At 39.5% G+C, this 16,022-nt stretch overlaps 1 protein-coding gene across 6 annotated transcripts in view; it reads left to right on the top strand.

Annotated features, from left to right (window-relative positions):
* Positions 1-15,164, top strand: part of grm8a (glutamate receptor, metabotropic 8a) — a 323,575-nt gene extending 308,411 nt beyond the window's left edge. For 5 of the 6 annotated variants that reach the window (XM_082511551.1, XM_082511552.1, XM_082511555.1 and 2 more), the window contains 3 exons: positions 12,359-12,499; positions 12,687-12,792; positions 14,361-15,164. In XM_082511551.1, the coding sequence (XP_082367677.1) occupies positions 12,359-12,499; positions 12,687-12,792; positions 14,361-14,410 (297 nt within the window). In that variant the 3' untranslated portion in view covers positions 14,411-15,164. Of the gene's footprint in view, positions 1-12,358; positions 12,500-12,686; positions 12,797-14,360 lie in introns of all 6 variants that reach the window. The other variant, XM_082511554.1, reaches the window with a different exon arrangement.
* The last annotated feature ends 858 nt before the right edge of the window (positions 15,165-16,022 follow it).

The raw sequence follows: 16,022 nt of genomic DNA, 5'->3' as shown, positions 1-16,022 counted from the left end.
CTATCCTCCTGCCACAAATCACCCCAGATAATCGTCTCCACCCACTCCACCCTGCTCTCAAACTCTTCTTCACCTCTCTTCCGCCCTTTTTTCTGCTTGTTGACCCCAGCTACTCAAACATATCCACTTCCATCGACTCGATTTCTTAATAAAATACAAAAATTAAATAAAATACTACATCAGTAACTGCATAAATGGTCAATTTACAATGCAAGTAGGTTCCGTGTTTTGTTAATGGGATCAGAGCAAAGGCAGGTGATGCATTCTTTGATTGACAAACACCTTATGCCTGCACCTTTAAAAGTGTACATTTTGAATTTAAAACTTTCTTGGTTTGAGGCTAAGTAAAAAAATGGGTGAGGTAATATACCAGAAAATACATCACAAGCTTGTAACTCCCGCAGTCGCAATGCGGGATCAACGGAACACGTACAGAGAACAGATCACATCTGAACAATGTTTTCCTTTTTTCTTTTTCCTTTTTTTTTTTGGATTTAGACATCACCATCTTCATCCTGACAGACTTTACCAATCCCAATCCTTGGGGTGATTAACCTGAGCAGGCTGTGTGTGCGAAAAAAACCCCCAACAAACAGTAAAATCTTTCATTTATTTTTGAAGGAATGGGTTTTGCAATCTTTTCCAGGGTTCTGGTGGGATTTGGTCGTTTGACTGAGAATGGGGAGAGACAGACAGCAAGTGTCAGATCCCGACATCAAACAGTGAGATGTTGAAGGATGGGGGGAGATGCCCAAGGGGGGCCGCCTCACACAGTGATGCTCGCAGTCACACACGCGTGCACGTACACACACACACACACACACACACGCCCGCACACAGACACTTACACACTTGCACATGCGTCTTTTGCGTTCACAAACATGGTCGTTTAAGAACACTCACACGTGCACGCTGGAATTCACGCACACTCAGTGTGATGCACGCAGGCTCTCCCCAGGGGAGCAGTAGAGGCAGGCAAAGAACATTATAAATCCAAACTTTTCATCAAAATTCTCTTTTAAGGTCCACAGCAACATCCGTCACCATTACATCTCTGACTAATGCTGTTGTTTATTCACTTTTCTATCTTCCACCTCCACTGTAACTGTCATTCCTTCATCATCACACATGCCTCACTGTGGAGAAACAAACACAATGACAAAGTAAAAACTAAGAACTAAATAAAGTCTTCAGACCTGGCACTCTATTGTGTTAAAAGTCACTTTTTGTTTTTGTTTGGATGACTGTTAACTTTTCAAGACAGTGCATATAAGGTATGTTTATTGAATGGTATTTCAAATGAGTCGTGCTGCTTTAATTAAGCACAAGGATGGTAATTTTGGGCAAAATGGAAAAAACGCCATCTAGAAATAGATAAATGTAGCACCGATTTAATTAGTGCTATGGTGCAGCTCCTGCTGATCCCAACAGAAATTCAGTTTGTTGCCTTTCAAGCTGTTGCTGTGCAGATGCAGTAAACTGGCACCCGGTTGCTGGCAGTAGATGGGAGATACTTGGCTTGGGAATTTTTGGAGCTCGCTTAGCCCAAATCGTGGCAGGAACCATTCAGGTCTGTCACTGGAATGAAAATCCTCGGTCAACAAAAGAGTTGTTGGGTAGTGGCATAGAGTTTGAGTTTTTATTCCAATTCTGTAATTTAATGATGAGCAAAATTTTCCTTCATTAACTTTTTTGCATATTTTAAGCCGATGGAACAAAAAAGACAGGCTTTTACTAGTTTGTGATTCAGAAAATACCGGCTAGCACCTCTGCTTCTATATTTGGTCAAATAAACAAGCTTGTCATTGCAATATCTGTGCATTTTAAGTCATACCAACACTACAGGAGAACAACAGGTTTGTGTTTGCTGTTGTGATGCACACAAACTACAAAAACACTCATGAACTCTAAAGATTCTTCACGTGTCTCTAATCAGGAGAGCACTTTTATTTGCTTACTGCTCATTTTTATCACTAAAGAGCTGGTCTGGTTCTGGTTCTCCGAATTAGCAATTGCCGGAATGACAACATGGACACAATAAGAAAGTGAAAACACCAGGAAAACTATCAAACAACATTTCATTAGCTCCAGTTGCTCTTCAGAGCTGTTACTCTGTAAATAAAAACTTTAATTAAAGGGACCAAAGAAACAATATGAAAGCCTTTTATGTTTTCCTTTAAATAAACTCCCCAAATGAAAGGGACTTTATTACCTTCTTCTTTTATTAATTCCTCTAAAATTACAAAAGAGGATTGGGGCTGTGCATGTGTAGTTCACAGCTGCAGTGTACTCCATATAAATTCCAGCCCGATTTCTGTTAAGAGTGCAAAACATCAGCCAGTGGAATAAGAATATTTAACATTCATGGTAGTGGAGCACAGACACAGTTACTCCTAATCCTCCTCCTCAAGGTGTAACACGTTATTTTTTTCACAGCCTGGACAGCAGTCTGCTGCCTGATGATACTCCACATCAGTCCATGCTGGGCATTTTAATTGGTTGGAGCTGTGCACAGTGGGACACAGTTATGTCAGTTATGAGAAAGCGAGAGAGAAAAAGGAAAGCATATTATCGACAACAAGGCCAACCTCACAGTATGCATTACAATACATTTTTTTACATATAGCTCGGAATTTGTTTGACTCGGGGCTACTGGCTGAACTTTGCAAGATGTGTAGCTCTTCTTGACTTGCAAAACTCCAAATATAGCTGTAACATTATTTCACAAAATACTCTATGTCCTCTATGACACACACAGACTCCACACCCGTATGGATTAGATGGAGAAAGAAAGTTTCTAAGTGCTGTTTGTAGAATGTAATGAGGCACTTGGTGGACAACAGGGACCGACTGAGCTCGGGCCCAATTATGCTGCTCTGACACAAAGTTAAAATATGATTGTGAAATGTCCTGTGTCGCTGCTTTGTGTGACCCATGTAGGCTGTGGCAATTGAAAGTTTCTCGGTTGATACTGAGGAGCTCAATGTATGCCAAGAAAATATCCTCTGCACCTTTACCCCACGACCACCAGTTTAAACTTCATATATATATAATGCAGGATGGAGTCATGCTGTCATGTGGTTTACTCATAATTCTGAGCCTTCGTATCAGGCAACATTTTTCCAGACTTCTGTTGTCCAATTTTGGTCAGCCTGTGCAAATTGTTGTGGTTTTTGGCTGCTGTATCGCATCTGCTTGAAGGGTCAGTGGGGCTTTTTGTGCTCAGATAAGCTCTTTAGCATACGATGGCTGAAATAAGTGGTTATTTGAGTTGTTGTCCCTTCTTCTTGACCTCAAACATCAGCAAGGCATTTTTGGTCAGAGAACTGATACATACTGGATATTTTCTCTTTTTCAGGCCAATACGCTGTAAACCCTAGGGATGATTTTGTATGTAAATGCCAATAGATTTGCAGTTTCTGAAATATTCAGATAAATTTGTCTGGCACCAACATCCATGCCACATTCAACGTTACGTCACCTTTTTCCTCATTCTAATGCTCTGTTTAAACTTCAGCAGACACAACCAACACAACTTGCTGAACTTTAACTTTAGCAAGTTGATGATGCATGATGATCGTTGATGCTTGATGATGATGATTGTTGATGCTTACAGACATTGTTCTGAGTCTTTGTGAAGGATGTATGCTGTGAATTGAAACTGGGATAGGAAGGGGGTGCATCCCTGCTTATCGAAGTACTTCCTCAATGGTAACGCTGTCCTATTAAGAAATCTTAAAAAACCTTCACAGGCCATGTTGTTGTAGTACGTTGAGGCACTGGAAAAAAGGTGTTTTGTTTTCCTCCGTGTTTTGCATGTGTGCAGGGCAGAAGGCAGAACTCTTGAATGAAAAGACATATTTTTGTAGCTGACTTTAGAGAAGACGAAACCCAGATTGGTTATATTCATTGTAGTATAGTTAAGGCTTTGCCCACCTGGCTGATGACGGCATAGTCAATTTTTGCAGCTTCTCATGTTGTTGCAATACATAAAAGAAATGTAATCTAATATTAGTGAGCCAAACTATAGTCCATAAATCTGGGAGAACATAGTTAAAATTCTGAATATTCAGAATATTTAAAAATAAAAGAAAAACATCAATATTTAAAAAAAAAAAATTTTCATTTTATATATACTGTGTTTTATATTTTTAACATTTGCCCAATAGGAAAAATCATTCTATACTGACTCCTCACATTACTTTAAATATATAAATAAGAATTAAATCTCTTCACCCTCCTGTGGCTTAGGTGATTAAAATGATGAGTGGTCCCATGGCGTGAGTTGAGAGAAACAGGCGGGGTCAATTAAGCACACAGCGGAACCCAGACACACATACCGAGGAAGTTATGACTCTAAATGGGATTGTGAAGTTAGTTCAGGACCTTTAAGCAATTTGAAAAAGTCATTCTGCTCGCCAAAATATTTATATAGGACAGGTACCCGTCAAGGACGTTTTAACTCCCTATCAACATGCACAGGCGGTAGCTTTTTAAGTCATGCAGAGATGATATGTGGAGAAAAGGAGATGACAGGGCGACGTTCTGTAAAACATAAGAAGGTTGAAAAGGCAGAAAGATGAAGCAGAAGAGAGCAACAGAGACAGATATAATGAAGGATAGAAAAAGAAGTAGTGAGGACAGAGGAAAATATTCCACAGAGAGATACGAGGGAGTTTGGAGTGCAGTGAAGAGTGCCGGCCAATCATTAGAGATTGTATGGGCAGGAGTGAGGGAATGGCAAAGAGGCTGATGGAACGATGGAGAAAAAAACAGAAATGTCTTTGGAAATGGAAAATGTCTCGAACAATGCTTTCACTACCCTTCTTTTCTCCCCTCTCTTGGCTATCTTTCTCTCTGACCATTCCCTGACTCGATACAAGAAACAAAGTAGCCTGTGGTCATTTATTTCAAATGAGAGCTGGGAGACATCACTCCATGGAGAGAATGGACTGATTTTTGGCTAAAGATCTTAGTGAGTCTGTGACAGCACAAAGTTGAACATGAGTTCAGCTTTAAGTAAATGCCCAGTAATTTAGTACAGCAGCGTCCAAATGATGGCAGGTGATAGTTCAATAAAAATATGTTTTCCTAAAGCTCCAGACAAGCTTTTTCCTGTTAAATTTTGATATGCCTAAAAATAGATTTTGATATTCATCTTAAAGTTTGCACAGATTTCTTCTCAGTTTTATGGTTTTAAACAACAGTGCATGCATTTAAAACACATCTGATTATGTTTTAAATGCATAAAAAGGCTTGAATGATCAGCCCCATCATATCTTCAAGATCTAATAGAACCATATTACACCAACAGACCACTTTGCTCTCAGACTGAAGTCTCACTTGTGATTCCTGTAGTTTGTAAAAGTAGAATAAAAAGTGGAATGCGAGGCAGCACCATCAGCTACTTTTGAAATTTGACTTATCTTTATTTTTTGATAAAGTTTCAAGTTAGGGCTGGACCAGGTGACCATGAAGTTATGTTGCTATAGGTTCAGGATGCTGCAGGGCTTCCCATAATGCACTGAGCATTTCTCCACCACTCCCGTCTTCACTTCCAGTATGTTCATAGGCCCTTCTCTTCTCTATCCCCTCACCCCAAATCAGTAATGGCAGTTGGCTGCCGATCTGATCCTGATTCTGGAGGAGGTTTCTTTCTGTTAAAAGGGAGTTTTTCCTTTCCACTGTCACCAAGTGCTTGCTTATACAGGGGTCGTCTGATTGTTTCAGTCTTCCCTCTAATATTGTAGGGTGAATTAAAGCTGAATTGAATACACATTGTACAAAACAATACCAACAAGCCAAAACAGGCAAGTGATCAGTGTAAAAGAAAAAAAACTAAGAAAAAACATAATCACTGTAAAATTAAAATAGTAATACGAAGCAAAGTTTGTGACACTGTTTGCTTTAAGATGTGCAACCTCAATGTAAACGTCCCAAAAGAAAATGCTATTGCATCACAAACCACATGCCCATGGCAATGAGAGATACAAGACTTTGTTCTTCAGTTCACTCACTGGTTCTTGCTTCTTTGTTGCTGTTTTTCCTTCATCACTCTTCGTTACTCCTCCAATTCCACCAATTTCACCCAAAACTTTCCTTTGTTGTTTGTTTTTCGCATTTTCTTTATTCTCTCGTTCACTTTCCCACAATGTCTTTCATATTCATACAAATTCCTTCTCTTTCATTCCCTCTCCCTCCCTCTCTTTAGATAAGTCGCTTGCCAGGACTCTTTGATTTCACTACCCTTTTCTTGTTTTGGAGTATGAAAGGAGTTGCGATAATCACAGATGCCATGTAATGACTCAGAAGCTTTCATGTCATGGTTCACCAAGCCTCATAAGCTGGGATTTTTGTGTTTCTTAAAACCCCTACATATGTCAAATCCGTCTTTTCTGTTGCTTTTATGTGTAGGGGTCAGAGGGCGGAAGCGGTAATAAACAAAACTGCCTAGACCTCATTTTCCCCAACTACCACCTAGAGCTCTTTCAGGGGGATGCTGAGGCTTTCCTAAACCATCGGAGAGACACAAGTCTTGAAACACCTCCAGGAGGCATCGTTGACACATTCCTGAACCACCTCAACTGTCTCCTTTTGATGCAAGGGACCAGAGGGAGCAGAGTCTCTTCTCTGAGCTTGCTCCTGAAAGACTGAGCTGCTCATCTTGTCTCTAAGGGCGAGCCTAGACACCCCCTCGGAGGAAGCTCATTTCCACCACTTAAATCTGCAATCTCATTCTTTCCGTCACCACTCGCATCGATTGATTAAACTACATTACAGCAGTGATTAAACGACATCACTACCTCTCTTTGATTGGCTTCTTTTTTCTATAGAAATCCTCTGAAAGCTGAGCGGTATTGGTGAAGGGATGAAGAGTAAACAAAAGGTGCAGATAAAAACCCAGAGATGACATAATGCAAGAGGAATGACACCTAAAGGATCCCGAATCGAAATTTATGGATGAATCCTGCAATGCCAAAGAGTGCCGCTGTGTTGCCTCTCTCCCTAAAGAGCCAATCATCTGCTTTTTAACAGTTGAACTGGGACAACGCATATGGCAGGTGCACTGTTGTCTGTTCTACTATCAGTTGCGCTGTGGCAAACATGTTTACTTGTAATAAGCATGTGCACTTACAGTTATTCTGCGGTGGGACGAGAGAGAAGCACTGATCATGTAGAATGGGCAGTAAATGAAAGCATGGCATGAAAGAATAAAGGTGTAGCCTGTGGGTGGAACAGCTTTCACCATAAATCACCAAAAATTTTACCTGCATTTTGCTGCTTCACCCAAAATTACTGCCAACAGCATTACTCTACATCAGGGATGTACTTACTTTTGCAGACGGGGCAGATTGGAGTCTTTCCTGGGCCAATTCTGGTCCTCAAGCCATATGTTTGACACCCTATATGGACTTTGAAATACACCAATTACAATGTCATTTTCAATTCATATAACATGATAAACTTAATATGTACATGGTCTTTTGTGTAAAGCAATGAGCCTGAAGGAGATGGGTCTAATTTGCTTAATTTACTTAGAATGTATTCTTGATAAGTACATTCCATTTCAGTGTCACTCACAGTGCAGCCGAGTGAACTCAGAATAGCCTTTTAGATGAACTGTCATGCTTCAGCTATCATATGGGTTTGCTGCGAAAAGAAAGTCGCCGTCTTTGCACCAACTGACGTGTCATTGAACTTTTAAGCTGCCAGACTGTCACAATTGGCCAGGAATTACATTGTTACACAGATATTCAGTATCAGCGACTGAGTGTAGATTCAAGGTTGCACAGTGATGATGAGGAGTTGAACTTCTGCGCCCGATAACTATGAGACAATCGAACTGTCTCCGTCTAGATTCATGTTTCTAATACAGTTTAGCTATTTATGGCCTATTGGGAGCCTTTTTCATGTATAGTTGAAATGAAAAGTGTTCTTCAGAAATGTAATAAATCTATTGGTGGTTGAATAACAGTGGAACTATCCTTGAAGCACTAATTGAAAAGTAACAAGCTCTGCAGAAGACGATCATTCTTAGATGAGCAGTTTCCTTTAGAGGAAATAATGAAGTAAATATGAGTCATGAGGTTTCCATAAAAAAGGCTCCTGTGAAATCAACCCAGCACTTCAAAGTCTGCGTGGGTCCATATTACTTGTAGACAGTGAAAAATAAACTGGAAAAAAAACATTAAAAGGGCACCATGAATCCAAACTTTCAATTGTTTCTCTTTCTTTCGTGACCTTCCTTACTCCAGTTTGTCTGCCAAGGCGTTAAACACATCTGCTCTATCTGTCTGTTCCACATCCTGAATCTCATTACACATCTATAAATGTTTTAAACCTTAAAGGAGCACGCTGAATACAGCCAGCCATAGGTCATTGCTTTATTTTTTGAGTGGGTCTTTTGAGTTAATAGCGCGCTCTTCCGTGGCACGCATTTCAGCCTGCATCAAGTGTGAACAACAAGGTGGAGGATGACGATTTCAGCCCTCAGTTTGTGTTTGTGTATGTGTTTCAGTCTTTGTGTAAATAACAGCAGGAGGTCACAACTTTGGACCAAAGGCTAGATGTAATGGAAGTGGCTATCAGCAGACTTGCTGCTGTTTCGGTAAGAGCAAGTTCACCGCTTAAGGGAATAAATCTTTTTCCTCTCGCAGTTACTCTGGCTTTTCCTTTTTCGTCATTCGCTCTTTCAGCCATTTCTTTTTCTCGAGTTATTCCTTTCTCCTAGTGAAAATATGTTTTTTCCTTCTCCATCTGTTCTTCTCAGATATAGCGAATTACTGTGTTCCCTGTATCAGTGCAATTCAATTAAAGACAATTTGTTGGCAGGAGATTTGAAAAAGAAACAATATGGCAACGTGTAAATGAATCTACAAATTCCCCTCTTGCAAATTTCTTTCATGATCAGGTTTCTTTTGTTTAAGTGACGATGTGTCTCACACGACTGTGAAGTTTGGTCCTGATTGCACACGCTCTGCTGTGTGCGAGTGTTTGCGTGCAGCTGTGGGGTAATAACTGCAATCAGAGGCTATAATGAAGCTGCAGGCAGGGTCTATTTTTTTTAAGGAAGGTCACCCAGAAGAATAATAACTCCCATGTGATGTTAATATTACATTCTGTTCATGTGAGTTTATTTCTTAGTTTACACGTGTAGGTCATGTTTGTGCTTTTGCACGCATCCGCTTGCATCCAGTTTATTGACCATGCAGTCCCCTTATGCTTTAGCTACTGTCACTGCAATTAATTCAAACCCTCGGGCAGGCATGTCTGTTCCTCTGTTGTATATTTTTGTAGACTAATTTAAGTTTGGGCCATTACGATTAAAGGGTCTCCATTATGATATTCCTTACTTCCTTTTACATGCAGTATAATACTGTTCTATTAGTGGATGCTCATGTTAAGTTTCAAATGAGATCAAAGTATGCACAAGTTATCTGTGCAATCCCTCTTTAAATGCTCAGGTTCACTGTCTAGTCAGGTTTTCTATTCTAGGCTCTGAGACACAATGGCTCATTTTAGACGGAGGAGGAACTGAGGAGTTGCACCAAGGCCCAGTATAATATAAAAAAGGACAATTTTGAATTATGAATTATGCAAAGCTACTCAACCAGGGTGCATGGATAAAAGCATGGTGCTGCAGATAAGTATAAGGATACTTTTAAATGTCTTCAAATACATGTTTGAGGGCAAACTCATAGGGGTTTGGTGTTAATCAGGGGCCTACGAAAACATTCATAAATATAATACTATTGCGTCTCTGTGAGCTTCTTTCACCAGGTCATCGACTATTTTAAAGTCAGCTGTTAATCTAAGAAGCCAGCGTTGAGACTTATCACCTAAAGTATTTAATTAGATTTGTGCTGCTGTTTAATACTTAAACCCCTTCAAGCAATGATTTATTTTTATATCAGAGTCAAGAGATCTGTTCAGGTTTTTTGTTTAGACAAGAAACACCATCAGTCCATTTTATGCCACTTATCTTGGTCCGGGGTAGCAATGTAATCAGAGATACCCAAACCTCCCTCTCCCCAGCAATCTCCTCCAGCTTGTCCAGGAAGACACAGAGAAGTTTCCAAGCACACCGAGAGGCATAATCTCTCCAGTGTGTCCTGGGTCTGCCCCAGGGCCTCCTCCCTGTAGGACATGCCTAAAACCTGTCACCTAGGAGGTATCCAGGAGGCGTCCTTGTCTGATCTCTGAACCACCTTGACTGGCTTCTTTTGAAGGAGTAGTGGAAGCTCACTTCCATTGCTTGTATCTGTGATCTCATTCTTTCAGTCACAACCCAGAGCTCATATCAACTGAAATAGGACATGAGATGCTCCTTATTAAAGACGGTGTTACTCCAGACTTTACTGTCCTTACTTTTTGTAAGCACAAAATGATCTAGTAAGGGTACGCTAAGACAAGCTGGGGCCTTTCTGACTAAGAGAACAGCCTTAGCTTAGCCTTAATTTTTTGTAGTGTGCATTTCCAGTTCCAGTTGTTTTTGACCAATTGACAGTTGCATGTTTTAGAGGCTTTTATTGCCAACAGTGAAACTGAATTAAACTCTATACCTGCTTCTTGTTATACATTTTCAGGACATTTTTCATGGATGCATTCAATATGTTTTTTTAAGTACTTCTATGTTGGCTTGGTTGCTTTCTTTCCAGCAGTGTGATATTAAAAGAATGACTTCTTATTATTGAGTGTAAGTCAGGCTTTCTGTTTATTATTCATATTATGATTGTGTGTTGCAAATGTATGGCATGAAAGGTGTTTTTGTTCTCACAGTGAAATGAAATGAGCTGCTTTGGATCAAACACTTTTTTTCTGCAGTAGTAGCATGGTGTTTACCACACTGTGCAGCTTTACTTTTTTTGTTGTTTTTCTGCTTCTTGTCAGGCTGTAGTTACTGCCTGATTCGGTCCTCTTCTTGACAGCGGTGACTGCTGTGGTCTCACTGGTCACTCTGTCCTTCTCATTTGATCATCGTGTCTGTGATGCACACGCTTCTCATCTTCTTTCTTGCCACATTCTTAAACATCAGTTTTTTGTCATGTTTTTGCCTCCCTATGTCCCTTCTGTCTCCACGAGTCTCCTACTTTTCCTTGTTGCATTTTTACTGCGCTCTACCTTCACCAGTCCTTCCACTACACTGCTTGCCTGATAAGGCCTTTGTCTTGAGATGTTGTCAGCTGTGTCAGAGCCGTGGGTGAAGCCTGTCATTACATCTGTCCTCCTCCAAACTACACTATGAAACTCCCTAAGGATCCACTAAGAACTGGTGCTTAGTCCACTGCGGAATGTTTCAGTGTGTTAATGTCTCTGCCTGAACTCCCCTCCTGTTTCATCATAATTGCACCTTAGCTTACTTAGCAGAATCGCTGTTTTCTAATAGAACACTGAAATTTGGTAGGTGACTCTCTACCTAAAGCACATGTCATCATATCTGTCCTTCAGTCCACTAGTACCTGCCACCTAGGACAGTTTCTGGATGCCTGTCTGTCTACATGGTAATTCAGCACACTCACAACTGAATAAATATAGAAATGCACAGATTTTATTTTTGGATGGGAACTCTAGTTTGCCAACAACTCAGTCTCTGAAATCTAAAGTTTTCTGTTCTACTCCTATAGAATGCCATACAGGCCAAACTTCATCCTGCTATCTGCAGATTTTTTGATATATATACTGTAATTGGCATTGCACGATGAAGAACAGTTTCTTGACTGGAAAAAAAGAATCCAGCGCTGTGAAAGAGTTAGAGATTCACCAATCATTTCGACATTGCTCTAATCTTCAAAAACTCTTATAAAATGAGAATGTGGCTAGGCCAGTGTTGACCCAAGCAATATCTGTTTCAGGTGGATGTTATCCACTTGCAAAACCGAGGATGGGAACAGAGTAAAGCAAGTTCACAGTTGTATCTGATATCAGACAAAATTTTATCAAAACTCTCAGGAAAACTTGTCTGAATGTCAATTTTGTGTAATTTTCCTCACCATCTTCTTAACTGATGCCATAAACCCACTTCTCTAGTGTTTTCTGACAAAAACATTGAGAATCACTTTCGACTTCTAGACAAGGAGACGAGCTCTGCAGCACACGGGCAATTAAGCAACTTCATTGGTGCCATCATTCATGTTATTGTTTTATATACTAGCCTGTGTGTCGTCGTAGCTGTCACTTGACAAATTTTCTGCTCATATCACCCTTGTTAGGCCACCCTCTACTTCCTTACCCCCACCACTTCCCAACTGACTTCCTTGTCTTCCTTTGATTAAATGTATTCTGACACTGGATGATTAAACAGACTATTTCTGACAACTCAAAATGTAATAAATGACTCTTTCTCTCGTTCTCATTGCAGATGTATATACAAACTACTACCCTGACCATCTCTCTGAGCCTGTCTGCATCTGTTTCTCTGGGGATGCTCTACATGCCCAAGGTTTACATCATCCTCTTCCACCCCGAGCAGAACGTACCCAAACGAAAACGGAGCTTCAAGGTGACGTGACTTTTACTCTTATGTTTTCATAATGCTTTCCAAATCCATATATTTTGATTTTGGCTGACGTTAAGCAGAAAATATTTTTATGAAATTACAAAGGGAGAAAGAAGAACGTAGGTATACTAAGACCATTTTCCTCATTTATAATTAATAAAATTCTCATTATGAATAAATGACTACGCAGGCGATCGTGACAGCAGCCACCATGTCGGGAAAACTGACTCAGAAGGGAGGAGACCGGCCAAATGGAGAAGTTAAGACTGAACTGTGTGAGAGCATGGAGACCAACAGTGAGTAAGAGAACACCAAAATTTTATAATTACACATATAAACTTAAAAGAGACAAGCTTTATATAATTAAAATAAAAAATAAATTTTTAGTCGTACATCAGTTTTTTAGTAAACAACACACTTGTATTGAAAAAAAATGCATCACCAAGGTCAAATACATGTAGATTGGTCAAGAAATCTAGAATATGAGCAAATAGCAGAGAAGAAATTAATAGAAAACAACAAAGTAATATTTAGTAACGTGATTTCAAAAACACACATCATTTTCAGGCTAATTTTCTGGTTTGAATCAGTATAGAGTTAGCCGTAATTGAAAAACATCAAGTATAGCATAATGTGTTTATGAAGCAGCCTGGCAGCCATTTATGTGAGCTCATTTAGAAACAACCAAATAATTTACCAACCACCCAGCTTGTGGATGATCCATTTATATTTTGTTAATTGCACGCTGTGATGGAGTAACACTGTAAAAATCAAACAAATAAAATCTTCCTCCACGTGTACATTAACCTTAGATACTGTTTTCTTTTACTGAAAATGTGTTTCTTGCATGCCTGCTGTACTCACCATGTTGTAGTCGAAGCACTGTTAAATTCACTTAGAGACTGTTTTGTGTCCCGGTGTTAACAATTTGCAGATAAAATGAAATGAGGGAGGATTTATGTGCGTGTGCACGAGAAGCTTAGTGTTTATATCGAGGTGGTTTTGTTCCAGGTTCCTGCAGTGCGCACGTATCAGTTACTCTTGGTTTGCACGTGTGTGTGTGCGTTTGCAGGAAATCCCGTGAGCATACTAAGGAATTATTAACAGTTGTTTGTGTGCAGTTTGTGAGTTCTGTGTGCACGTGGATAATAGGTTCCAGAACAGTGAAGCTAAACCTTGCCCTGCCCCTCTGTCAGCACTTTATTAGCATCAGTGAGGAAAGCAGGTCACAGTTCATTCATTTAGCAAATGGTTGAACTGCTTAGTCATCTATTTAAATGCTTCTGTTTGCAAAAAGTTTAGAAAAAAGTTTGATGTTCCAGGAAGCAGATTGAACAGAAAGATGGCATTATCAAACGTGTCTAGATGCTTGTTTTTACCATTTTCGTTAGTGTTCTAGTTATTATTATTATTATTATTATTGTTATTTCAATTTTTAGCTTTATTTTTATTTACTATTACTTTAACTATCATCCAGGCAGTCTAAGGCAGTGTGAAAACAAGTGAGCGGAAAAGAACCCAAAACGATTCCATCAGTGTGTAACGGTGGTGCTGTTAGAGGCTTGCTCTGCAGCAAAAATATTGACATTTACCGCAGCATGCTTGAGGGGACAGAAGACATCATGGTTTAACAAAAAGCCCCAGCAACTACAGTGGATTGTTGATGTGACACTGTTTTCTAAACTGGTCTTTCTTCTTTGTTTTTTTTCCCTGCCCTTTTCCATTCCTCATATTTGTCACTTTACTTTTATTCTGTTGCTTGTTACATTTCTTTGCCAATTTTCCCTTCATGTTTTTTTTTGTTGGCAATTCTGTTCCCATGACGCACGCTCTTTCATCTTATTTTATTTAACTCTTTACACAGCTTCATCAACTAAGATGACATATGTCAGCTACAGTAATCACGCCATGTGAAGGGACCATAGAAGAAGAAGATGACGATGGAGAAGAGGGGGGGGATTGAATAGGAGGGGGACGTGTTGTGGGGGCAGGGCCAAGGGGAAGGAAGAGCTGTGACTCAGCTGATTGGCTGAAAAAGTGGAAAACAGACAGAGCGCCCAATGGAATTCAAGCATGAGACATTTTGTATTGTTCCCCATCAAATCACAGAGGTGGGACCACATAAACAGCCAGTCAGTGTGCCTGCTTTCCTGCTGTTCACAGCTCATTGGTCCTACCATGAACTTACCTGTTTTAAAAAAGAAAAAAAAAAGAAACAACATGAAAAAAAGTGGTACCATAGGAGACTGTGGTGGAAAGAGTAACTATTAAAACATATAAAAACAAAAATAAAAAATTTTAAAAGAGAAAAAAGTCATAAAAAAACTCAAAAAAATGTGTAGAAATTATATCAAAAGGGCAAAAGGTGGGGCTAAAAAAGAGATTTAACAAATTACATTTTAAAAAATATTTAAAAAGAGAAATGTAAGAGAAAATCTATGAGACTCAAACATGTTTGTTGTTATTCTCTACTTGTAGGTATTTTTGTGGTCGTGACGATTTTTTCATTCTTGTCTCACCGTTGTCTGATGGATCGCCCTTGCATAATGAGATGAGTGTGTTTCCTCCTGTCTTGGCTATCCGGGTTGTAGCCTTGGGTTGTGAACCTGTAAAATGCCATGGTTGAAGCATGCCAGTTTTTATACAAAAAGGAGATTTATTTATAATAAAGGAATGTTTTGCAAATGTGTAGATTTTGTTGTCATGCTTTTGAAAAATGCGGAAATGAGTTTGAAAGAAAAAGGGTGTCTTTTTCTCTCTGCTATTGGAAAATGGGCCAGAAGATAAAGGAGAGTGAAAGTTATTGAGTGATAAATATTAGAGACAACAACCTGATGTCCAGCCTTCAGAAATACACGAGAACTAAAAAAAAAACAGTCAACTGCATCACTACAGTAGATCCATTCTTGTTGGGGGGGGGAATCAATACTGCTGAAGGCAAAGTGAAAGGACAAATCACACCTTTTACAGGAGGATGGTGTGCGCTACACACAGATGTTACAAGAAAAGGTGTGAAATTTACCAAGTGTATTCCTGAAATAGTGATCTCATACTTTTTGTAGTTTCTGCTGTTTCTTCTGAAAGCCGTGGAAATCTCCCTTGATGACAAAGTGTATGTGTAGAAAAATCAGTAAATGTACACCTGGTAGTGGAGGCCTTTTTTCCCCCACAATGTATTGTTTTTGCAGCTGCTTTTTCATTGTTTTCTAACTGCAAAATCCCACATGGCCTTAAACAAAATACTAAACTCCTACCTGTTTATTTAATGGAAAAGACTTGGGTAAGACTTGAAATGTGTAACATGACCCTACACCCACTGGAGCTTGTTTATAAGCCAAATGCTAAACTTTTCAGTCAAGGCTGGCAGTTTTAGTTTACACCCCAAGACAGTGATTCATGTATACTTCACTGCCAGGAGTATAGCACAGAATGCATTGGGAGCTTGCCTTTCAAGGATTCCTAGTGTGATTCAAAATAATCACATAAACTAAATCCGTTCTGGTGTTATACAGACCATAAACAAAAT

The sequence above is a fragment of the Aulonocara stuartgranti genome, assembly GCF_965226115.1.
Source record: "Aulonocara stuartgranti genome assembly, chromosome: 17".
In the NCBI taxonomy this organism is placed as follows: Eukaryota; Metazoa; Chordata; class Actinopteri; order Cichliformes; family Cichlidae; genus Aulonocara; species Aulonocara stuartgranti.
The sequence above is the reverse complement of the archived record's forward strand: the minus strand, read 5'-3'. Positions and strand labels throughout refer to the sequence as shown.